Source organism: Pezoporus wallicus, unplaced genomic scaffold, assembly GCF_028554395.1.
Source record: "Pezoporus wallicus isolate ANWC-B61680 ecotype Strahan unplaced genomic scaffold, APGP_CSIRO_Pwel_v1 contig_3568, whole genome shotgun sequence".
Lineage (NCBI taxonomy): Eukaryota > Metazoa > Chordata > Aves > Psittaciformes > Psittacidae > Pezoporus > Pezoporus wallicus.
In genome coordinates this window covers 346791-373040 of record NW_026637826.1, presented here as the reverse complement: position 1 = coordinate 373040, position 26250 = coordinate 346791, and the positions used below count along the sequence as shown (strand labels likewise).

Genomic DNA, 26250 nt, shown 5'->3' with positions numbered 1-26250 from the left:
AACACTGCTGAGGTGAGAGAATTTTCATACTTGGGTTAGTCTTCATGTCACTCACGAAACCCTTCAGAGAAGTATGCCAGCAGGTAGCAAGTCACTGGCTCCACCGCCAGCAGAGCTGCTGCTCTGCAGCCAATCCTTGGTGGAGTGCCCTTGAGCACTGGTGCAGCAGCTGCGGAGGAGCTCCACCGCCTATAAAGCCACATTGTTTTCAGCTCCACGCATGATGCTTTGAAAAGACATCAGGAGCCCAACAAATCCACAAGCTTTGCTGAAATGTAGATGATTTAAGGATGAAATGAAGTCGTAGGTGCAAGTTCCCCAACTCCTGCCTGGAACAGCCCCTAAAAGCAGTGAGCAGCAAGGATTACTGGCGGCTCTCATCTGCTGTGGACAAGACCATGCCTGGGCATGCAAGATGCAGGCTGGGCCGCAAGTACATGGTGCTGTGAGATATTTCATGTCACTGGAGGTACTGTCAGACCATGCAGTCATTACTTCCCAATACCACAATATGAGACTCAGTGACAATAATGAGACTCAGACCCAGGTCTCTCAAACCTCAGGAGAGCAGTTGCTCTTCTTGCCCACTGCTGAACGGTACAGACAGATATCAGGGAGCTGTAAATGCCCCAAGCTATCCTGGGGAGCTCTGATGAGTGAGAAGCTTCCCAGGTACTCTGACCCAGTAGCCTAGTCGCACAAGAGCCAACAGAGCAAACCATGAACATGAGAAAACAAGCTCCCAGAGTTATCATTCAGAAGTCATGATACACCCATGCATAAACTGCTGTGCAGAACATGAAGGAGATGCTCAGGAATATGTAAAGTAGAGGGAAGAGTTCATGGCAGGGAATCACTAAGCGGCGGTACAGCAATAATCCTTTAAACCCTGAGACAAAAAACCGCAGCAGAGAAAGCTGGAGACCAAAGACACTGGCCTATACAGTGGGGTTGCAGAGTTCCCTTCTCCACAGCCTGCCTTTTATGAACCAACACCATCCTTTCCTACCAGGCCTATACACAAAGGGTTTCCTTCCTACTCTTCAGCAGTTTAAGCAGTGCTTTCTAGCATGGATTTGCCTTTGCCTTACAGAAAGCTGAGCCATTCCTAGGACTTTGCTGAGGGCTGGCGTTTGCACCCAGTGCTGCAACCTCAGATGCAAGGAATCTCCTCAGGGTCTATTCACATTGTGGAGCATTGCCTGCTTTTCATGCCCAGGAGAAAGTCTGCACCTTCTTTAAGGCACGTGAGGAAACACAAGTGAGAAGGACAGGGAGGAGGCAATAAAGGCTGTCCCACTGGGACTGTTGGTCCCCCTGAGATGGACATGCTCCCTCTCCGAAGCAGGGCACCCATCATATCATATCACATCACATCACACACTCAGGAGATGGGCAGTTGCCAGAAGAGCACTCTAGAAGCGCCCATGCATGCCTCAGGACCCACTGAGTGCAGGCAGGGAGAGAAGGCAGGGTGCACATCCCCACGAGCAGAGCTGCAGCACTGAGTCCAGGGAAGCCCTTGGAAACAGCAGCTCCTCAGCAGACACTTCCAGCCCTGCCTATGAGCTCCGGAAATAAGGACAACTTAGATCTGAGGACACATCCTCTAGTAAGGCAAACCATCACACAGCTTCATCCATCTATACAAGTCATTGAGGATAATACTTGCCAGAAAGCTTTAAGATTATTTTTGGGTTTATGGAAAATGTTGTGTGTAGTGCTGGTCTCTACTGCAAATTCAGTTCCTGGAGACTGCAGAAAGTGTCACTTGCATAATTACTCCCTGATTTCCTTAGCACCCTGCTGACTGCCTGCTTACTTTTCCAACAAGCTTTCTCTTACTGATTTCTTCTTGATAAAGTCATTTTCAAGGTTGCAATCATCATTTAACACCACAAAATGAGTCCTTCGTTTACGACACACATTGTCAGGATTCAGTGACTTTAAATTCCTCATTCCCCCATTTTGTTACTATAGAATACTTTCAGAACCTTTATTTCCTCTAGTTCCTGTCACTGCTTGTTCTTTTTATCTCTATCTTCTTCCTTTTCTCCACAGAATATTTTGGATAATACCCTAATTCTCAGTTCACCACTTTCAACTGAGCAGATCTTTGTGAAAACACACGGATTCTCTGCGAATTTCAGGAAACAGTGCTAAGGGAAAAGAAAATGTATGCCAAAGGTATGCCAGATGTACTACCTGGCACTTAGACTGTAACCATCTCTTCCATATTCATGCATTTTAGCCTGGACCTCTCTCACCGACTGACCTGCTCTACATCCGTTAATCCTCCTGTGGGTTTTCAACCTTCTGTTCTTCTGAGCAGCTTGGCCTTTTCTCTCTAAATCAGTAAGCTACAGAAATGTCTCTTTGGTCCTCCCAGTCAGGAACCTCCCCCTCAAAACGAGCTGTAAACACACAGTTGACTCACCAGTGAAGGGTTTAAAAGGCTGCCCAGCTCCGCAGTCATGGAACACTGAGCTCTCAGCCATGGAAATGTCTGGATTTCCAAGGACACAAGCAGATTCTACTGTTTTTTTCTGAATTCATCAAAACCATGCCAAATTCATCAAAACAAAGCATTGCGACTTTACTTCTGGGAGCAATGATTTATGCTATTGTTTGGTATCTTCCAAACACAGTTAGACATGTTTTTTCACTCAGAAGTCTGATGCAGTGCTGGATTCTAAGCTAAGTGATACAATTCAGTACAAACCATTTCAGCTAAAGCTACTAAAACACCTGCATCATCTTGAATAATAGCTGATGGCCTAGTGTGCAAATATTACTGGCAATAGACTGATCAACTGAGCAATCTCACCATGAGGTGGTTCTAGAGAGTGATGCCATGAATCCATAAACCCTGTCTGCAGAAAGAGCACACAGCAAGTACTAATGTGTCAGAGCCTTTCACTGAGCAGGAGCAAACCCCACAAGTACAGGTTACTTCAAGAGAGGGAAAAAAAAAGGGAAGATCCCTTAGCTATGATGCCCACAGGTGATGAAATCCTTCCAAAAGCACTTTGGAGGCTGCGCATCTACTGGGCAACAGAATTCCTACCAGAGTTACCAGAGCACTTTCCAAGCTCTGTCTGCAAAGACAGTTAAACTGGAAGCATCAAAAGAGTATCAGTAAGATCTAAGTGGTAAAGGTAAGCCTAACTGTAAGAAAAAAACCCAGACCACACTCTTAGCACATGTAACACCCACCCATGAGGCTGGTTTTAACTCATCTCTAGTTTAACATCTTTCCAATCAAACTAGTTTAAGAAGGCAAGAACTCACCTCCTGCTCCGAACGGAGCACAGCTAACTCACTGCCTGCTGCCGAGTTGTGCAGTGTGTGAGCACGGATCACTTTGATCATGCTTCCTAGGGAAGCAAGGCAGCTCCTGACAGGGCCAGGAGACAGACTGCTGCAGGTCAGGCATGGCACGAGCTACCCACTTCAGCTGCTTATCTGTCAATTAGCATTTACAGTTGGCATGCTGGGATTTCTCATGCTTGCTGACAGCCTTCTAATGATGATGACTGGGGGTTAAGGAGGGGGAGAACTTGCCAAAAAAGTATCTCTGTGCTCTCCAAGACTGAGATGACAGAAGAATATAAATCATCAATGTCAAAGATTTTGCTAACTGTTTCTTTGGAAAAAAAAAATAAATCAGAGCATCCAAGAGTGACCTAGAAAATGTGAAATGTGGAGAGCTTTCGGAGCACGGCATACTCCCGCACATCAAACCAGGCTTCTGCTTTAATTGAAGCTGGCCAAACATTAAAACCTGCAGTAAAATCTCACTTCAGAGTCTCTTAACAATGAGCTGACAGCTCTCCAAGTATCCTACCCCACAGCTCAGGCTTCAGCAGCTACCACCCAGGCTGCCAAAACTGCATGGAGAAGTGGATGTAGCAAGCAGTACCACTGTGGATTGCTGTGGAGGAAGTGTGCTCTGGCTCTTCCAGTGGGATGGTAATCGCTTGCCACCGTCCCGTGGCACAAGAAAGGCCATGGGTACCTGACTCAGTGCAACAGCAGTCGTCAGTCTCAGCTTTACAGATGACAACACCTGGAGCAGCCGCAGGTCATTCTTGGCACAGAACCAGGGCTCACCTCTTGAGACCCCAAATCCACAAAGATTAGTAAGCCAAAGTTTTCTCCTTGACTACAACCACAGAGCAGCAACCAAGGGAGTGCACTATAAGTGAACCATAGTCAGATCTCCTTCAGCAGCTGGCTCGTGCACAAAACCAAACACCACTTCAGCTAATTATTTCCTTATATTGTTCATAGCTTGATTAAATGGAAAATATCCATGCCATGAACTAAAAGGTTCTGATATCCTTCTTGCTGAGTAATAACCAAGTCAGAAGACTGACATGGTTCCACATGTTGAAAATTAACTTAAAATATCATTTGCAAACAGATACAAAATTGCATACAAAGATTATGACAAAAGAATGCTTACGGGCAGCACAGCAAAGCAGTCCCATTCAAAAACCAGAATTAACCTCACTTACGTGATGCTAATTCAACCCTCTTATGCATCTTTACTATAATTAGGATGGTTATTCAAAAATCATTACACATCCATCATTTAAAAATTACTTAAACCGATTAATGATGTTTTTATTGCCATGGGGAGGCAGCCTGGGAATGCAGAGGGAGCCCATGGTCCCAGCAGCACTTCCTACAACAGGATGCTCCCAGCACCCACAGGGTATTTCCCAGTCCTGGCCTCCACATGCACTGGTCAGGACAGCACAGGGATACAGGCGGCTGGCAGCAGCAGGAGGGTTATCCAAGTGTAACCACTAACCAAACTGCTTTCAGGTTTTCTCCTATTTGACTATGGACTATAAATGCAAATTTAACAACCCCAACCACAACACTGTGTAAATTACATAGCCAGATCCTATTCCGCTGGCGTGGTGCTCATCTCTGTGCAGAGCCTGGAGAGCACAAGGCTCTCTCCCTCAAGATATTTATCTTCAGGTAAAGCAAGCAGGCAGGGTCAAGCACCAAAGGTTCCTCTAACCCACACATACCCAGCTGCTCGTGGAATTCCAGAGGCAGCAGCTTCCCAGGACGGAGCAGAGGGCCAACACCTGGGAACGTAAGAGACCAGCTGGGTATATTTCAAAACAAGATCATCTCAGCCACAGAAACTGGCTTCCCATCCCATTTTTTCCATATGCTTAAGTTTTTATCCCCGAGCTCCTTGGCAGCTGCTGCACAAGGGATTCAACTCTACAGAGCAAGAGGCAGAACATCTGCTTACCTTTGACAAAAAGCAGATGAGAAAAGCTGTGAACCCACAAACCACAATCCATCTGTAATTAAACATTTAGAAAACAGAGCATGACGTGGAGAGACGAAGAAACAACAGTGATCCAGCCTACTGCAAGGTACTGCAGCAGTCTGGCATTTCCTACAGGAACAGTAACTACAAGCACATTCCTAGTGTAGAGGGAATTTTTCCAAGGCTTTCAGTCCCCTTCTCCAGCTCCCTAACCATTTGCAGCTCAAGGACTTCTTTTTAGTGGCCTGATTTACCAGGGTCCAGTACTCTCCTGCTGAGTAGCTGACAGTCATGATAGAAGTTTCACGAGATACAAGGGAAAAAGATGGTCTGACAATCAGTGGATCCCTGAGGAATGGTTACATCACCATGTGTATCCAAATGACTATGCTGTCTATTATTATTACAGGTCTCTATCAAGATTAACACTGACATGAATCATTCATAAGTGTTGTGTTCGTGGTCACTTAAAAAGGAGGACGTTTGGCTCCTGGGCGTCAGCGATGCCACGGAGGTGGAGAGCATGTGGCATCACCTCGAAGCATTTAGCAGCAAGGCATGCATTTCAACAATGATCTGAAGCTATCCAGCACAGCATGCTCAGGGCTCATGGTCTTCAAGGTCAGAGGAGGCCTGAGACGGAGAGCCCAAAGACGTCACAACAATCCTGAGTTAGCAGAACATGATTTCAGGCACATCGCTGACGGGCATGTTAAACACAATTGGCACTAACACAGAACTGAGGCATTAGGAGGATAACTTGAGAGCCCTAAAGATGTAGTAGCTAAATATAACAGATTAAGATGCTATGTAAGGATTTTTTTATCTCAGATAGCACCCAGTGCCTGTTTTTCAAACTCCTTTCATCCCCTTTCACTGGGACCATCCATTGTGACACACAGGTTTCCCCTTCTGCTTGCTCCTAGATAGCCCTCCTCAGGCCTTGCTTTCTGCCTGCTTATCCAGGACATTTGTCCTTTAGCAGAAGGTGCCAGTCTACATCCTTTAAGTACCTTCTTTCCAGACACCTCATTTAGCCTGCTGAGACACCTCCAGTTTTCTTCCTACGATTTCTGAATTCCCTGGATACAAGCCATACTCTTTTGAAGCAAGTCCCAGTATCTTTCTGTAACTCATCTCCCTCCACTGACATCCTTCTTGCAAATAGACACAGAAATTGCCTTTCAGGCTATGCCAGCTCTCTACATTTTATTTCCTGAAGTCTGAACTCCAGTTCACTTCCAAGTGAGGTCTCTCAAAGTGCTTATCTTTTAAACACAGCATTTGCTCCACTTGTCAGCACACTCAGTCCCACTCTGAGAACTCTACCACCAAAACAGTTGGTACAGGCAAGCTCCCAATTACGGCTCCAGGAAGGATAACAGTGATGTGTTGCAGCTTGAGAAAACACACAATGTGCTTCATGCTTCTAAGGCCAGCTTTGGGTGGTAGGTGGTATGAATGGCTTCTGTATTTCACCCTGTAAGGAGATTTCAACACATCTGAAAGTTTTATTTCATCCAGTGAAGCAAAGACACCAAAAGTTCTAACATCTCCTTGCCCAGCTAATACTAACCTCCAGCTTCCCCCACCCTCCAAAGAGGACCCTTTGCAAATCAGCTTTACAGCATCACTGACAAAATGAGGAAATTTTAAAATGAAATCCTTTCTTATACAGTACAAAGGGGTCAGAAGAGACTTTCTAAAGTTCAGACAGTGAGGGCCTGGGGACATCAGGAAATAACAGCTCAAAGGGAGCCAAGTTTTGCACTCTGGTATTACTGTCTGTGCTCCCAATCCACAGCTGAAGAGAAGCATGAATGGTTAAGGGCTTATTAGGGGGTAAGCAAAGAAGGTCATGCATATGATCTTCTTTAATGGCTGGACTCGATGACCTTTAAAGGTCTTTTCCAACCTAAATGAGTCTTTATCAAGCACTTGTTCCCAAGAAAGCATGAATCAGGCTAATCCTCTATTTGAAAAGTGTGCTTAAACTATCAAAACTTAAAGAGTATTTAAATATTTAGCATATTGAGTATCATTATCCACAGAAGGCTCTAGGGAAGGGTCCACATAGCTCTGCCTCATCTATATTCCTTTTCTGACTCACTATGGTCTACTGCCTGGACACTGTGTTTGAACAACAGCTGCTTCAAAGACTCCCTTTGCTCCCAACACAGGGATTTCCCTTCTCTCTCCAAAAGGCTGCTCTACTGCCTGGACATAATCCTCAATACTTTGTTATATGGCCACCTTCTTCCTCAAAGGTCATCTCATCCCATAATGTTTTTAAATGATATAAAGATAAGGAAGGTTAGCACAATGCACTAATGCACCCCAGGACCTTCCTGTGCATTTCCCCCAGGGGTACTTTGCAATTAGGAATGGCCATTAGGAAGCTGGGAAACAATGAGAAAAGGTCCAGCTCTTTTTTCACAGTTTTGAAGCACAGTATCAAAACACTAAAGAGAATTCCAATGCAAAATCAGTCTGGAAAGCTCTGCCTTAAAGAAGCAAACTTATTCCTACACAACTCAGCCTGTTTGAAGCCTTTAAAGACCCAACACCCAAACAAAAGCAGGTCCTTTTGCTGGAGCATGTAACCATGGAATTACACACCAATTCCAAGATAGCTTGACCTGCACGGTGAACAGAGCGCAGGATGTTCTGTGAAGCAGCAAGTGTCTACTAATGTTCAACTAAGAACACAACCAACTGAGGCGAGAGCAGTGCAGAGGCTCCTCCAGACATGTACCCACTGAATTAAGCTCTCGGAGCCTTCACTGGCAATGCTCTCTCTGCTGCCAGTGCTCATGTAAGCTTCCTGTGGGGCAGCCTCTCTGCTGAAAGGAGAAGACCCCAAAAATCCTACGAAGAGGGAGCAGCTTCGGATAAAAAGAGGATTTTGTCCTTGGGGAATTCATTTCTCAACATCTGTAAATTCCCAGTTAATGGCAAAACTGGGTGCCTGATACTGACTCCCAAAGGATAAGAGAAAAACCCCTGGCCAGTTGTCAGGACAAATTTACCAGCAGCACAACACTTACCTGTGCCTTCTCAATGATCATTCCCAACACATCATCACATCCTTGAGGTGGCCTGACCAAAAGCTATATCCAGCTCCTTAACAGTCACATTTGGACAGAATGAGAGTGCAGCTGGCATATCTTCAGGCTGGCACCTGTACTAATTTCTATATCTGAGCAAATGCTGCCTCTTAAGAGAGTTCTTCTTAGGAGCTGCTTTAACCTCTTTTGTCAGTATTTGCCCAAGAAACCTGTCACAGTGTGAGAACAGAGCTACTGAGCCCTTTGGAAGGAAATGAGTTTCTACTGCCTGCCTTGCTTGGGTGCAATGTCCCACTAGTGGGTGTCACAGCTCCCCACAGGACCCAGCAGCTCCTCCTTTAGAGGGGCTTGGAGGTTTAAGAAGTTCATCCTGGCAACTGCACTACACAACATCCAGAGGCACATCCAGATCCCTCCTTACTGTCTGGGGACTCAGCAGTCCCCAGAACTGTTGAAGAAAGGAGCTTAGTGGCTTGTCAGGGGGCAAGAGGCAGAAGAAGCAATTCTCCTGAGTGAATATCCAGGCTCTGAGCTATGGTAGCTGCCCTCAGCTCTCCAGGAGAGTCTAGTCAGAGAGTGAGCATGCAGGACATCAGTTTCTACAATAACCCTGACAAGGAGGAAGAAACAGATCATGATTCCCTGTTGTGTCAGAAGTGCCCCAGCTTGGCTGAATCCCTAAGGGACTAGAAAGTGGAGCAGCACACACAGACATCGCCTTAAACTGACAGACAAGTAGCACAGTAGCGGGTGGCTCAGCTATTGCCACTTGAACCTCTTTTGGGACTCTTAATACCCAGGGATGTATCAAGCCAGACAGCGACACATGGCTCAGTCCAGACAGACACAGAGGTACTGCCTGCAGCTCCTGGTGTGCAGCTGCTCATCTCAAGCACTAGAGCACCAGAGACATGTTGCTTTCAGCTGCTCCTCTTGGAATTGGGTGGATTACTTGTCCCTAAGAGGTGTTTATTACGCAGTCTGGACTTCACTTCTTACATTTAATGATGGGTCCAGTCCACACCCAAAAGAGGAAAAACAGGCAAGCTAAGCTAGTGCAATGGGTAGAGAAGCAGGTAGTGGTAGAAGACAAACGCTGATCTCACATGGACGAGGCACAGAAGAACATCTTGCCGCGGATATAAAACCAAACCACCTCAGCTCTCTTCTCCAGTGATACCACAAGTTCAGAAGAATCAATCAGGCTTTCAAAACCTACGACTATAAACAGTAAAATACTTTAGTCATTATATCATTAATGCACAGCTTTGCATCGTGAGACACCTTCTTAGCAAGACTTCCCAACCTGGTTTTACAGATATGAAAATGCATCTTGGGATTCTGCGGACTTAAAATTACTGTCTCTGTTAAGTCTGCTCTTGAGATCCTGACAGAAAAGCACATCAAATATTTGCTTGGGCTTTTACTGCCATCCTGGCTCAAATCTGGAACAAGGAGCCCATCTGAATATTGCTAATTTCCTGCTAAGACGTGGACTGCGCATCACAAGAACTAAGATATCTCCCCTGCCGTCTATGAAAACAGGAGAGAATTACTTTCACCCTCTTCCTCTAAAGAAGACAGTTTCAGAAATTTCAGTACTTAAATCTCTTGTTTACAGCTTCATAGCTTTGACCCTCATAAAAAATGTAATTCATTTCACAACACACTTGATATAGACCCCTGTCCTTTGGGGAGTCTACTTCTGGAAGCTTTTGTTCACCCTGCGGAAGACATCTCTAGCCAAAATTACAAGTAACCTGAAGTGAGGGATATGCAAGAGGACACTTGGAAGCAACATCTGGTAGCTGTCAACGCATACACACCGTGCAATAGGACAGCAAACCAAACATTAAGGCAGAGTGCTACTTTATATCAGACACTTCACTGCAACAAGTCGACCACGCATTGCACAGTTGCTGTCATTGCAGAAGCCAAGAAGAACCTTCCACCTCCCTCCTCCATCTCCTTGCACAAAACGGCTTCAGGATTTTCCCCTATTGCCCTCTTCTGGGAGCAATCACAGCCAAAGGTTCAGCAAGCTGGTCACACTGTGGTACTGAGGACCTCTCAGTTGCTGCCCCACTCACACAGGTTGGGTTAAACAGGTTGCCAGATATGATGGAAGAAGAAATTTCCTCCAGCTGAAATTAGAGAGGATCAAGGGCAGTTTGTGCCCTTCTCAGAAGTACAGGGGGCTGTTGTCTGCTAGCACCCTTGGTGCCCTTCCACCTAATGTGTTTTCTTGTCCCACACAGATGCAGAATGACAGCAACATTCCTGATCTCTGATCCTGCAGCATACAGTGCTTCTTGTGATTTTTGTAGGCATTAAAGCTTTAATAAGGGTCTTGGAAGTGCTCTGTGGCTGCAGGGGAAGGGGGCGGATAGTCACTGTGTGTCCTTCTGTGTTAAATACCTGTTTCATTGTTGACTGTGACTTATGGCTAATGATGCAATAGTCCACTCAGGCATGCCAGCCCCCATTTTCCACTGTAATCATGTTTCATTTCTAGCCACAAACATCAACAGCCCTGTTATAATCAAATGGAAACAGAAATTCACAAATAAAAGCTGCTGACTGCCATAGCTTTGCTCTTGCACCTTCAAACTCAAAACATCTGAATTTCATCTTTTGCCTGAGCAGAAAATGGCAAAATTCAAGGTACTCTTTTTGAACGTATCCCAGGTTAAGGTAGACAGACTTCCATGATTTACCTTGAAAAGGCCCAACACAAACTCCAATGGGAAGAAAACAGACTAACATCCACATCTCTGAGGGAATCGCAGCTCTCTTTCACTATCATAAGCATAGTTATGCAAAAACAAAATACACAGTATCTGCAGAGAAGCAGGCAGAGAATGGGTGTTCTAAGAGGAGAAACGGTGCTTCTGCCTTCCTTAACCCTAGGGAGAGTGCAGTTTGACTTCTTTTCAACCTCTACACTCAACTTTTTACCTTCCTGTTCCAGCAATCCAACATCAACAGCGCACCAAGGAACAGAAGAGCAACCGCCGCTAAGATAGCATAAAAGCATGAACAAACATCTGAAGCTAACAAAGACGACTCATCAAGTGAAAATTGCAACACCACTTTGGTGTGCTCCCACTTATCGAAACAGCCCAGATGGAGTCTTAGTACTGTAATCTGGCTCACGGGCTTGTAAAACGTATCTGGTGTTCCCTTCAGTGTTGCTGGGATTGGGCTGAGAAGACCGCTGCCTTGTTCACCACAACAGCTCCCGTGCAAACCACTGTGGCAAAAATCACGATGGAAAGCGGTCTTGTTCTGGAAAGGAAAGTTAAGGTGTGTTCACCAAAATGCCTCTAGTCATGCACACTGAGCCCATACAGACATTTCCCCCTCAATGCCCCTTTGTCTCCTTTAAGTAACTTCAGTCATATCAGCATCATCCACTTCTAAGAGTACAGAGGGAATTTCTGAGAGCGCATCTGAAGTTCTGTTAGTCACCAGCTTACTTAGGGGATGACTTCAAAAGCATTAAAGCAAATTAGTGGCATGAGTCCTACTAACTTTCATATAGGAGCCTGATCAAGGGATTTTATATCTTAATCCAAAATCACCAGCTCACCACGTACATAATCTATCAATTGTGGTAACACTATTTGTCCTACAGCTGATTTACCATACTCCTTTGAAGCACTTTGACACTACAATAATAAACATCTTCCAAACGGTTAGACAGGAATATATTTAACAGTTTCTACAGATCTTCACAGAAAATCAACTCAATTAGAAACATACAATCTGAAAGAGCAGCCAGCAGTAGAACACTGCTCTTCATTTTAAGGTGAAACTGCACCTATTCATAGCTTCTGTGAGTAAGATTTCCTCCATTGTCACACAACTGTTCCATTATCACCTTAAGAGGAGAGGACCTGACAGCTACACAGACAAGGTAGCATCTGTATTCTGCGTATGCACCCAAGGACTACTTCAAATTCCTTCTGGCTCAAGGCAAAAATCTCACCTACAAACAAACTCAAAGGATGAGTGTGCCAGATGCCATGTCACTCAGGATAAAGCACTGCGCATTGACAATGACTGAAACAAAGCTATTTCTTAGGTGTTGCTCTGAAAACAACTGCTCCACGTTACAAGGTTAGCTCTATGGAAGGGGCAGAGAGCACACTTATTTGTGGTACATGCTGCATTTCATGTTCACAAGCAAAAGCTTTCAAGTACTCCATTTTCACAACAGCCATGATGTACATGAAGCCCCATGCACCTCTGGATGATGCACAGCAGCATGTGGTACCCAGCAGGAGTAAGTGATGCACTGCATGATCATACAGTCAGCCAGAGGAATGGAGGAATGGACACTTATCTTAGCAATCACTCATGGATCAAGTTATTCAAATGAATTTCAGGAAATCACAACTATTCCTTAATGTTTGCCAGCTCAAGCTTCTGCACTGTAAATAGAACATCTACCCCAACAGAGTAAAACTTGCTTGACAAAGCATTTGATATCTACAGGGAAAGAATAGGTATTTCAGACATACATCATCACACAGATCTGTTAATGTCAATGGGCAAAAAAGCCCAACAAACCCATAGCCACAACATAAATGCCCAGGGGCCAGAGGGAGGGCAGTTTCATCTTAAAGCATCCCTCCCCACCCTTCTCTATGTGGAACAACCTATTTATATAGCAGCCAAAGTGAACTTCAGCACACAGAAGAGATGATTCTGCAATATACATCAATATTTGATTCCTGAGATAACCCTGCTGGGCCATACCTATGTCCCCAGCAGCAACCAGAGATTCTAAGGAATTCTTCTTAAGCATCTGCTGCATGCTCTGAGCAGCTCACCCAGAAGCTGTCCTCTGGGACAACCCCATTACACAGCAGCAGTTTAGCAGTAGCAAATGCATACAATCCTCATCACATGGGTAAGGCTGAAGGGAAAAAGGAGGAAGGAAAAGAGGAGGACAGGATTTTGGAATAAAAGCAGGGAGGTAGAGGGACATGACAAGCTGGGATCACACAAGTAGAGCAAGAAGATGCAGCTTCACAACTCTTCCAGTTCAAAGTGCACTTCTTTTAAAATACATAGGTTAGCACGGTTTGCTTCCTGAGGCAAAGCAGGACAGAGCTGCCAAGAAGGCAGTTGTAGGGTTGAAGGAGGAGTGTGTGAAGTCTTTGGCAGAAGATGTCTTATGACCTCCTGTGCCAATGGAAGAGACTAAGAAGATTCACACAGCTTGAACAGTTGAGATGACAGATGTTAAGATGCCAGAAGAGAAGGTGGTCCAGGGAAGTATTTTTAGTACCAGAATTTTTTGGCAGTTACATTTACAACAAAATCCACCCTTCTCTGCACAGGGAAGGTCTCTGTAGAATGCAGAGAAGTCAGTCCTTCCGAACAGCAAAGCAGACAGTGTATTTATCACAACATCCCTGCAGGATACGTATGTACACCCACACTCCCAGCCCTGTCACAGGCCAGATCCAGCTGCTTATTCACAGGCAAGTGTCTGCCCAGCACGAGAAGCCTCCCCCTGCAGGCTTCTGTACTGATCTCAGAGGCTCACAGCTCCAGTTAACGACAGTACGAGGCAGTTATCAGTGAGACACAAGCAGGATTGACTCAACATGTTGAGCCTCAGTGATGTGAGACCAGGGTGAGCTCGTGACAAGGTCACACGCTGAGTCAGACACAGTAAGAAAACACAGATCAGCTCTGCTGTCTGGAAATGCACCCATCTGATTACAAAGTAGACTATGAAGGGAACTTTCTATAGGTCACTGGGATCATAAAAATTACTCCATAATGTGCATAGTTCCCAAAGCATTAGGATGTTTACAGAAGAAACTGCCTAGGTATACAAGCCTTTCCCCTCTCTAAACACATGCTCAAAGTGGAAAAAATCCAAAAGGCAACTCTAGAAATCCACACTTCCAAAAAGCAGGAGAGGTTTAATAGGGGAAAAGATGTGTTCTAATGATACAACCTGAGCAGAATCCACACACCTAATACACAAGAAAAGCAGAACACAGTGTAGTGATAATCCAAGGAAGACGTATCAGAAGCAAGGCCATCTCCAGCACTCTTAGCCTAACATGCAAATGGATTTCAATGTATTTTTGGACACACTCAGTTGTCACCATCACCCTCAACTGCAGGTTAAAGCTGAAGAGATGGAATGACATTGTCAAGCAAGTAAATAATAAGATACCAGACAGGCCATAAAATACACTTAAAGCAGGTGTCATCTTCCATTGCAGAGGGCATTTTGCAGATTCTAGGAAAAAATGCCTAATTCCACAACTCTGCATATCCTACCGACAGGAAAACAAGGATTTTGATGTTTGGACACACATTTTCTTTTACAGATTGCAACACGCTCCTTGCACCACAGGCTTCAAAAAACACTCTGAGGCTGCAGGTCACCAGAGCAGATACATTCTCAGGATAACCACAAACTCCTTCAGTATTTAACTCAGAAGCTACAGAGTTGTGACTGGTTACTCAAAATATTTTCAGGACAGAAAGTCCTAAGCTTTGCCTGCTTGTCACAGCATCTTGTGGATTTTAACACCAACAGCTACAGTGAAAAGCCTGTGAAGTCTAATCTGTACCAGAAGCTATCTATGTTCACACTAAATGCAGAAAAGCACTGCAGTGAATGGAGAAAATGGGATTGGCTCAGAGCAGGAGCAACACACTGCTGATGCCTCCAGTTGCATGGCGGTGGGATGTGCTCAAGAAAAGCGAGCTCCCACACAATCCAGTAAGAATCCCTCTTAGCCTCCCCAGTAAGAAACAGGCAGGGAAGGGAGGTGTCACTGCGCTCAGCAAGCTAAACCAGGGAAACTGCTCTGACACGTGCCAGCTTCAGTGCAGGAAGGCACAAGAGCAAGTCCTGGAATAACCGCTCCAGCACACGCCTGGAAACCTCCACAGTGATTTACAAAGCATGTATTTTTAAAAGTTCATGCTATAGCTCTCCCATTTTTTGCCCTCTTACTTAAGAAACAGGAGGAAAGGATTACAAAGATGTTAGTTACTAGCAACAAAAGCCAGGAAATACACTGCCAGTGTTGCTAAGTTTGAGGCCTGAGAGGATTTGGAGACAATACCATATAGTCGGTCAAGACTAATTATTTGCTCCTCATCTTAAATCCTTCTGCTTCCATATGAATAACAACCAGCTCCACCTCAGTGAAAACAGCAAAACATCCAGGCAGCAGGGACAGGCTCTCTCCATTTCTCCTCCTTCACCTGCCTTAATGACATGTGACAGTGACAGTACATGAAGGGTACTTCATTTCCCACATGATTTTCTCACATCCAGCAACAATCTGAATACGTGTGTTTCTCTTACGGCTCAAGAAGGAGCGCAGAGAGATCCCAGTGCCTATGGAGAACAAGAGCCATAGGATGTATTCCCCAAGTTGCTTCCAAGAAGCCATCTGGGGGCTACACCAAGCCTGAATGAAAAGAAAACACAGTAAGACAAATGCCACACCACACCGCAACCTTCCAAAAATGAGAATAAAGGGGGAAAGATTATGTAGGGGAAACCATGTGCCTTAGCAACAGAAATCCCATTTTCCATTCAAAATACCTGTCTTTCCCCCATGGAAAACCAGCTCATCACAGACAGAAAAAAGGTCTCCTCATCAAACAACAGCCAACTTGTAACAAAAGACCAACAAGAGCATCACCTGCCATCAGGTTGCAACAAGGGCTGCACCCAGGCTCTGCAAAGCAACTCAAGAGCCCACCTCCCCTACCAGGGCAAATAGTCCCCCACAGCCAGCAGGAGAGTGGGCAGCCAGCACTCAGCTCAGCCAGACCTGCTGCCCAACACCTCTGCACGAGCACTAACAGCAATCCATCAGTTCCACACACATCACACGGAACCCTTGAGCTGTAATAAATTGCCAACACAACAGTCAACAAGGCAAAGCAATTAAATAAGGGCGGCATTTTCATTACTTTAGCTGCAGCAGTTAATACAAGTGGAATAAAACTCTCCTACAAGATTAGGGCAACACAGAGGATGGATGTTTCCTTATCACGATGTACTTAACAGGAAGCCCCCTCAAATCGCAGTGGTCACATACATGTGTGAGCCTTACTGAACAGAAGGAGTTGGACCTGGTAAATCTGTAGCTAGTGAATTTGGAAATGATTTTAAAGTGGGTGCTGGTATGTGCTGTGTAAAACAAAATTTGGAATTGATTTTGGAATTTGGAAATGATTTTAAAGTGGGTGCTGGTATGTGCTGTGTAAAACAAAATGATTTCACAACGCAGGAATTATAAAATATAGGGATGTAGCAAATTGTTCTTCAGGCAGGGGCAGTTGAAGATGCATTAAATGGCAACAAAACCCACCATCTCTGCAAAAGCTATTTATTCCCAGCCAACAGATGACTGAGAAAGAAGCAGGTTGACTAGTGAGGGACTAGGATGTCACTGTGAGCTGACACTGGTTTGCTATTTATGCTCTCACAAGCGACTGAATTTGACAGGGATAGCTGATAACCTTCTGAAAATAACTATCAAAGAATCTACATCTTAGCTAACACAGGGTTTGGTTTTTGCAGCCTGTAAAAATGCAGATTAATTCTCTATCTAAGGAGACAATCTTACAACTGTACACTGGAAGATATTAAAATTGGGTATCTACTGCCTGAGGACAACTGAACTGCACAAATCCCTTTCTGAGTATCTCTATTTGGCTTTTACTGAGAACTTAAAAGTCAGCTCCCTTCATTGCAGCAGGTCACATATAAATCTTACTACTTTATTTTTAATTTAAATAATTAGAAGGCCTATTTTCTTTCAAGTTCAATCAAGAGCAAATTAAAGAAGTTAACCTATGTGCGGTAATCCAGAGGTTACAATTCTCCTGACCAAATTCATTCATCCCAAAAAGCATATTTCTTGCTTCACTAAGTATAAACTACAGTAGCTCTACTAAAATATAGTGAAATTGGCACATGCAGGCTTTGGAGATGATCCCATCCAATCACTCTATCTTCCAGGTTTCCTCTGCGCACACACACACACACACACGTACAGCAGTAAGGAAAACTGGAAGACTTCCTACCCTATCAGTTTTTAACATGTCCCAGATAGAGCACATGGCTGGGACCACTGCCCCCACCTCTGGCAGGATTTGGGCAGCACCATGCCTGAATGTTGGAAGGGAAACACGGTAAAAAAACTACTCATTCTGAAGGCCTGCTATAACTGTTGCTGGGGAGAGTCAACGTAAGCAGCACTTGAAGGCCAGCCAGAACTTCTTCATGTGCATACAGTGATTTACTGAGCATCTCTTAGCACTTAGCTCAATTCAAGGACTGGCGCTTACTGCTCTTTGCTGTAGCAATAAAGCAAATCTGATCATGTCAAACACCTCTCCAAATACACAGGGATGCTCCAAATGGGAGAAGGGGAAGAGCAGCCACCAACAACAAAGAAAAGAGGAATTCCCAAATTCCCAGGAACTTGGGAATTGCTCAAGCGTAGGGAGACATTTTTTCCTGTGAGCAGAATTGTGGAGAGAATACGGAGAGGTATTTGGTTTAAAGGAATGTCATACAGAATTAGGTTCCTCAGTGACAACAAAATGAATTGGGAATTGTAGCAACACTGACAAAGAAATAGAAGTTGTCACTGTGGTAAAAGTAGTAAGTGATTCCCGGTGGGAATGCACCAGGCTCTTTCCCAGCAACAGAATTATTTCTGTAAAATATTCTTTAAGTTGTTATACCTCTGTAACTGAAAATAAAGGCAAATGCAAGCGCTTAGTGGGACCTTTGGAACCCCAGCTGTGAAGACTCATTAACTGTAAGTACATTTTTGCAGATGCACAGCTCTGAATCTGACTCATGACTCTCTTCCCCTGACAGTGAGACTTGGGATTGAGGTAAAAAGGCTTTAGATAATTGACGTGGATTCTTACTCAGGCAAATTAAGAGGAAAAAAGAAGCAGAGAAGAGGCTTAAGCGATTTAGTGACGAAGGGAGATCAATTGTTTAGTGTTTTTTCCTCGAGTGATCCATCACCTGCAGTTCCAACTCACAGGGAGGATGGTGTGAGACGGGAATCTGTTTTATCTAACAAACTTTATGCATTTTGAATAGCGGACAACTAGCCTCAAACACCAGCTCAGAGTAAAAGCTCCCCTTGGGTACTTAGTCACTGGGGATTTAAGCCGTTTTGCACTTTTAAGGGCTGGATATGTTCAGATTTACCAGGTACAACTGCACGTAGGGTAGTCTTCATGTTTGCAGCTTTTGCTTGCAAAGGACAGGATACATGTGGGGGAGACACAATTACAAATCTCTCCCACACACAAGGCATACAGAAAAGTGGAGCGTGCAAGGCACAGCTGACTCAGAGCTGCACACCCGAGGCCTCACCTCCAGTCACATGTGTATATGCATGTGCACGCAGAGCCGGGGGAAGCATTTGATGCTCACAGAGCTCTTTCCAACTGGATTTCAGTGTGAGTGCAAAAGCATCAGGCCAAAACCTGGGTTAGGAGTCTGTCAACCCCCAGCCTCTGACTTTACCCACATACATCAGCGAGGAGGGCAACCCATTTGGTGTCCAGCAGCTCTTTCACACTGGCGTTTCTAAGCCTTTTACAAGTTTCTGGAAACAACATTTAAACCGCAGTGTTGTGTATTATACAAGAACAGATCTTCCTTCGAATGGTTCAAAAATAAACCTCATTGCCTTTCCACCACCCCACCAAAAAATAAAATTTAAAATCTTCTAGCAGCATTGACCGAAGTGTAAAGCAACCTGGTTGGCTTCCATGCATCCGATGGCCTCTTCCAAGAGTGAAAACTCCACGCAGACATAGCCATAGTCGTAACCTGGGGACAGCATTTAAATACAGACGGGAGTCATGTTAGTGCCTTGTCATAAAGAAAGCCACATCAAATATTCACTTTCCCTCCAATGACAAACCCTTTAACCACCACCCCTCTACTCCAGAACGAAAAGGAGAGAAATCAGGGACTAGCTGGATGATGATTAACTGGGCAGTTTATCATGAATGTTAATAGTACAGTGTTCCCACTTCCCCTTACACAACCCAGTGACAGGCACACCCTTCCTCAGGGCAAGAAAGAATTGCTTTGTTGTTTTTTTTAAAGGCATAGTGATTTTCCATTGCTAGTTTCACATTTTGTGCTACCTTGGAGGCAGTGCTCCCCAAAGCAAGTGTCGATAAGTCATTTTGAAGTACCTTGCTGCAAATGTATTTTACATGAACAGCCAGCATTTTAATTGGGCAATATTTCAGACAGAACTAACACGATTCCTTTGCCTGCGCTGTTTTTCCTTCAACACCTGCTTACTTTTGAAGTCCAATCCTTTGTATTATGAAAAAGTACAGCAGAGCAGGAATGAGAACTCCAGCTTTCTCATTTTGGTATAGATGGGATTGCACATATAACAAGAGGGTGTGGGAGCTTAAGTTTAGATGCAAGAAACTAGAGAGCCTTTAATCTTCTCACTCCTTGGAAAGCTGTCATCTCAGTCAGTGGCAGAAGGGACTCACTGATGCAACCGTGTACTCCAGTCACCTGCCCTGAAATGTTATGTCCCACAGAAAAGTGCAGGTTGAACACCACGGAAGCTAAGACCATCCTAAGAGCCATCCTTGATGTTCAAACTATTTCCAAGAACTGAAGTGCTAAGGAACAACCTGAAGTCACAACCTCACCCTCCGCATGCCAAGGCCACCTCCAAAACAGTGCTTTCCAGATGATCGTGGGCTGAGATGCTCCTACATGAACGAACAGTGAGAGGAAAGGCTCAGTTCCCTCCTGCTGCTCTTTTGGCTGGTTAGGAATGAGAAGAAAGGCAGTCTGCGTGTGGCTTGTATCATTTTAGGCACCTAGCTGTCCTGGTGAAGAGCTCATCTCCTCTCCTGAAGATGCATACCTTAATACTAGTACCTTCAAACCAGGTACATATCTGGTTCCTAGAGCTTCAGCCCCTCACCTTCCACAGGAAGGTAACTCCACACACACTTCTTTCAAGCAAGGCATTCCAGTCTCCTGGAAAACAGCCCACATCTCCAAGCCTACGCCAAAGAATATTTGCTGCACTCCTCAATTTTTCCCTGTTTCTTTACCATCTTCGTACTTAACCACATCAGAGACAAGGCCACACAAAACTGTTTCATCATCAAACCCTACTGATATTTTTTTTTTACTATTATTATTATTCTGAGAGCTCTCTGCGCAAGCTTGTAACAACCCAATCCTGACTGTGCCCATTAGCCTTCAACAACAAGACTCCAATTTGAATCTAGCTCCTCCTCTACCCCACAGAGGAATTTATTCCCCTTCCCCATTTTATTTTAGTCAATATAATTATACTAAAATGAAATTTATCATCTGGGTGCTCTTCAGCTCAGTGAAAGATGCAGCCCAGCAGCATACCATCTGTAGTGGGATGCAGCTAAAGCAACTCAATACTCTGACATGAAGTAGGCACCTGGACCTAGAGGTACACTTTCAGCTGACAGCATCGACAAACCCAAATTCACCCAGCTGTTCCCAGCACATCCATTCTGCTCTGCAGTTCCAGCTGCAGACTAAATCCCATTTTGGAAACGAAGCAGCTCTCCTGGCTGCAGACAGAACTGCTCTCCAGGAGCAGTGCTGCCCCTTGCTGGGAGACTGCTTTGCATTCTGGGCAGACACCTCGACTACTTCACCGCACAGCATGCAGGCTCACATGGCACATTTTAAACTCTTATTCAAATCCAGAAATCTAGATTTGAGCTCTTCTTTCCCTCCTGTTTAGAAAAGTGCTGCATGAATGATATTTTTCAGCCTGATTCCCCTTCACAGGATGCTGCTGTAAACAGCAAGCCAGGATCAGTGTTATCTTACTTCCAGGTGCCTGTGAAGCAGGGGGTCTCCTGACAGGCAGGAAACAAGATTGCAGAAGTTTTCACTGTTTGCTGTACAATGAGAGACAGTTTACATCCCAGTCCCCATGAAGCGAATGAGTGGTTCAGACATGGATTTAATCCAGCATGACACAACTGAGAGTTCAATGCTGAATGTTACACGTAGATTAAAAAAGCTGAGATGCTTGCAGGAATGTACACTAGAGGACCCTTCCAAACATTACATGATAGATAGGGGCAGATGAGCACATTTTCTCCTTCGACACTTTCCTGCCTCTGCTCTTCCCCCCAAACTCACCCCCCGCCCCCATAAAGCATAGCTGCAGTAACATGCACAATGAAAACAAACCCAGAAACTGTGGCCCCGTATCCTGCCAAAAAACAACTTGAGGCCAAATATTCAGCTCTTGTGGTCAGGTTGCAGAGGGACACAGCGTTCTGCAATTCACTACAGGCTGGCCTTGCACAGACAGCACTGAAGCAGTGACACAAGAAGAGAGCAGTCTGGAGCCACTGCTCCACTTCAAACCCCTGGGGAAGATCTGGGGGCACTTCACACCTTCCCCTGCCCCCAGATCCAGCCCTTTGCACAGGTCAGACAGGCGGCTCAGCACGTGAGAACTACAGAGTAACATCAGTTCTGGATGGTACAGCACCCCTACTCTGTCCCACTGTCCCCAGCTCCACAAGAGATCCTCCCGTTTCAGACTGTGATAGAGCGGTCACTGAAATGGAAGCATGTGGAACAGCAGCACTGCGACAGAGTACCTTCAAAACACAATGCTCGCTGACTTTTCCACGATCTGCAATATTCACATTACCCAGAGCACACCACTTGAAACAAAACCAAGTGACCTGAGGCTGATTCTTAAGGGAGAGCAGCTATAGAGGCTCCTGCCACCAACTATTGTACCTTTTCCCTGCCTCCTCTGTAGGGATGGTTCAGCTCTTTGTGTAGCAGCTGCTGACCTTGTATAGTTTTATTTCTAAAGCCTTCACGCACTTTGCCTGTCAGAATGCAGCAATTCAGCTGCTGTAATCAGAACAGGGCAGGGGATTTTGACAGAGGCACAGGGCCAGGCACCTAATGGCAGGAATTGGTTCAACAGGCATCCCAAGGTGAATGGGAATGCTCAGACACCCACTGGTTATTCTTCAAGCCATTATAGTAAAACCAAAGCGATCAAACCAGCAAAGCAAAATCACTGCTGAAGATTACAGCATGGGTTTTTTGACTCAAAGTGGCCTAAATTCACATGCAAGGTTTCACATGAAGATATAAATCCTGATACATTCTTAATTTGATTCTTCACTTACTGATTGGTACAATAATAGTTTCAGGATACACAAAAAAGTGGAGTGGAGTAAGAAGTGCCTTATGTTTTGGCAGACATGTATGTGATCCACACAGACTGTCAAAAAGGAAAGAAGTCAGTATTTCCCCCCACGCAAGCTCTGAGCATGCTGCAGCACAGTTACACTGTCCCCATGAACTTTCCTACAGAACAGTCCTCCAACACTTGAACTCATCCAGATTTTGGCCTTAGCATAGCCATAAAACATGCATGTCCTTATCCACCTGTGTTTCAGGTCAACTGTGAAAAAGGACTTTTGTACCTTATTTAACCTCTCATCTGCACAAGTACCACAAGCTGTATACAACGGGTGAAAGAGGAACACAGAAAGAGCACATAAAAAACAGGAGGCTTCTGTTTTAAGTACTTCTATGTATACACATTCCTTTACAGATGTTCCCAAATCATGCTCAGCTGTTTTCTGCACTGGAAATGGGCACGACTGCTTAATACTTCGGAATAAGGACACATTTTGAGCTCCAGGAAGCTGGTCTGCAAACATTTGAATAGGGAATACTTTGCCTCTGAAAGAGATGGGCTTTAGTGAAGTGAATTTTGACAACAAATAGCAGGTCCCTGTTAGCATGCCATAGTTTGGCTAAAAATCCTGAAAGCCTGACTTAGAATTACTGTTCTTTTGCTTCAGATAAAAAGATCAAAGATTTGGGATTTAAAATAAGACTTGCTTCTATACACACAGTTTCTACTGAACAACTGACACACAGTAATGTGTTACTTCATGATAGTTTGATATATCAAAGATCTAAATAAAGGAAAACCATACTGTTGCTCTGATTGGGGCTGTAAGCAGTGTGAAGGCATCAAAAAAATATCTCTGGAGTTTTTGGAGGCCAAGTGAAAAGATCATGTAATGACAGCAGCCCTGCCTATGCCAAAGCAAAGATACTTTTCAAAGAAGGCATGATGGCAACATGACAAAGGCATCCAGTCTGAGAGGTGATCCATCTTCTTGATTCTAGGAATGAGCACGCAGCAAGTCACGTTACCACCCACCCCTACAAGCTTAAGGCATTAGGTAACCATAAGTCCATGGTGAAGCACCACCTGCATTCTCAAAACCATCTGCTACAACCCCCATCTGCTGTGGTGCAATATGAAGATATTCTCTCTCCTCTGTCCTGGAAAGCAAGAAGATGGCCTCCTGTTAAAGTAACTCCATATAACAGCTTGTCAAAAGACAACTATGCTAAACTGGATTGCTGGGCCAACTGAGAACATGGTGGAGGTCCCTGACTCTGCCAGGAGGGCAGAAGATGATAATGATGGAGTCTCCATAGGCAGAGAGCTTCTCAACCATCTCAACACCACTTCACTTGTGTTTTCTGTAGAATGAAGCAGAACTACCACAGAGGAAAAGCATTTGCAACTTTGGGTACTTCTTGGACTCAGAGAGATAGCACATTAAAGCAGATCCACGGCCAACCTGCTGAACAAGTTTATTCTTGCTGCTTGCTCTCTCCAGAGACAGCATGACAAAGCCAAGTGCAGCTGAGGAAATGTTCTTGCAGATGTTCATATATGTTGGGGAAGAAAGTTCTATTGCTTGAAAAGCAACTATGACATGAAGCACATAGTGGATATGAAGGACTTCCACATGCCTTGAAGGAATCTGCAGTCTCAAACATTGTCCTTTGCACAGCTTGCGTAGCGGAGACAAGATTTAGCACACTGTTCTCAGAGAACCTGCTGTTCCTTGGTTTGAAAGGAAGACCTATCTCATCTGGGGAAGATTTGGACAACATGCCCATGACCCCATCCACAAATCTGTTTTCTCCAAGGAAAGATGCAGATGTAGGTCATCCCTACTAAACAGCAAATACCCCATCACAAGAAAACACTGGAAAACACAAGGCTTTCTCTGTATCTCTGTGCTATTACAGCGTACTGTTAACAGGCATAATACACTCAATGCTTCCAAGAAGCCAGGAGCTCCTGGGCACGCACTGTACTGCCTTTACCCGTGCTTATGCAGCGCGTCTTGTTATTGCAGCAAGGATGGGCAACAGCATAGTGCCTTCTGTGGTGAGCAGAGAAAATAAAGCTGCACTCACAGTCTGAAAACTTGGAGGGATGCAGCACGACGAGCTATCTGTGCTAACACAAGCCCAGAAGCCAAAACCAAGAGCGCTTTCAATACCAGCTGGTGGATTCTGAGCATCCATAAATTTGTCAGATCTCTTTACTGCACAGATAAATTGGTCTTCAGAGCTACTAAAGCTGAAGAGCTGTACCAGAATAAACAGGATGATCTGTGACAAGCCATATCCTCAATTTCTTTCAAAGGCTGAGCATTTACAAGCCACACCTGGCTGCTGGGAAAAGGTCTGTCACTTCATACTGTCCCCTCTGAATAAAAAACTATTTACACACTCATTCATGACAGTGCTGCGTAAGAGAACAGGATATGAAACACAGCTATATTCTGAAAGGCAGAGCACTATAGTCCATCCTCTTCCGTCCATCCAGGAGGACAAGAGACAGAAAGGACCTGCCTGAGATGTCCTCAAAAGCAGGCACAGGCAGCCTTATAAACTACAACAGTCTGAGCCCCAAATGGCTGTCAACCCTTCTTGGCCCAGAAGGGGAGTAGTTTGTACACCAGCACAGAGAAGAGGAGGGAAAAACCCACAGTACTAAGATCATACACACTGTAGCTTTATTAAAGACAAAGTATTATGTTATATTTGTACAGAAACCAGGAATCCTAGGGCCCATCACAAAACCCCATGAGAGGGCTGGAGGCTACATACCTGGGAAAGTGTTGCAGACAGGAACTTGGTTTTAAAGCATTCCTAATGTGAACCTGGTCTCTGGGATATATGATCTGTACTTATCACACATGACTGAGAAAGCAAGCAACGCAATAAAGTCAGCACACTATGTAAAGCCTTTAAGTTCTGTGCTGAAGATGCAGAAAGGGTGAGTGTGTTTGTAAAAGTGGCAACAGAGGGAAGGATTCTGCATGTGAAAAAGACTGTATGTTTTATGGATGAATATGTTTGTTGCCTTTTCTGTAGAACAAGCCTTATAACCCTGAATCAAAGCTGATCACTATCTCAAACACTGACTTAAAACAGATTTGTACTTCCAATTTTCAAAGCCACCACATCACAAATGAGGAAAAATGGGCAATAATGCCTTTTGCTTCCAAGAGACAATGCAATACTGCCCTGAAATCAAGCAGGACTAGTCAAAAGCCTACTGCCCACACAGCTGGGAAAACTGGCAAGGACTGGTATTGACGACCATGGACTAATTCCAACTAAGTGCTTTTTTAGGCCTCACCAAGCTATTCTGGCTACAAACAAGAATCAACTGCTTCATGCAGATCAGTGCTAAGTTATTTCTTCAGCTTTCGAAAGGTGAGCCCCTGCAGACTGCAGAACTCTGCTGATGAGCACATGATCTGATCATGCCTCAAGAGGAAACTTCATGTGTGCTACAGCATCTTGTGAGCTCATGGATCATCACTTCAGCTGTCAGCAAGTGCCCAAGATCTGCATGCCCTTATTCGTGGCTGATGCAGTAGAGTGGGCCAGTCTTCACTGAGCAAAGCAGTAAACACAGCAACAGTTGACTA

At 44.7% G+C, this 26250-nt stretch overlaps 1 protein-coding gene across 3 annotated transcripts in view; it reads right to left on the bottom strand.

Moving 5' to 3' along the window:
• The window catches only part of RBM6 (RNA binding motif protein 6), a 55348-nt gene that overhangs the window by 16830 nt on the left and 12268 nt on the right, over positions 1–26250 (bottom strand). For all 3 annotated transcript variants that reach the window (XM_057407646.1, XM_057407645.1, XM_057407644.1), the window contains exon 6: positions 19167–19240. In XM_057407646.1, coding sequence (XP_057263629.1) covers positions 19167–19240 — 74 coding nt within the window. The remainder of the gene's footprint in view (positions 1–19166; positions 19241–26250) is intronic.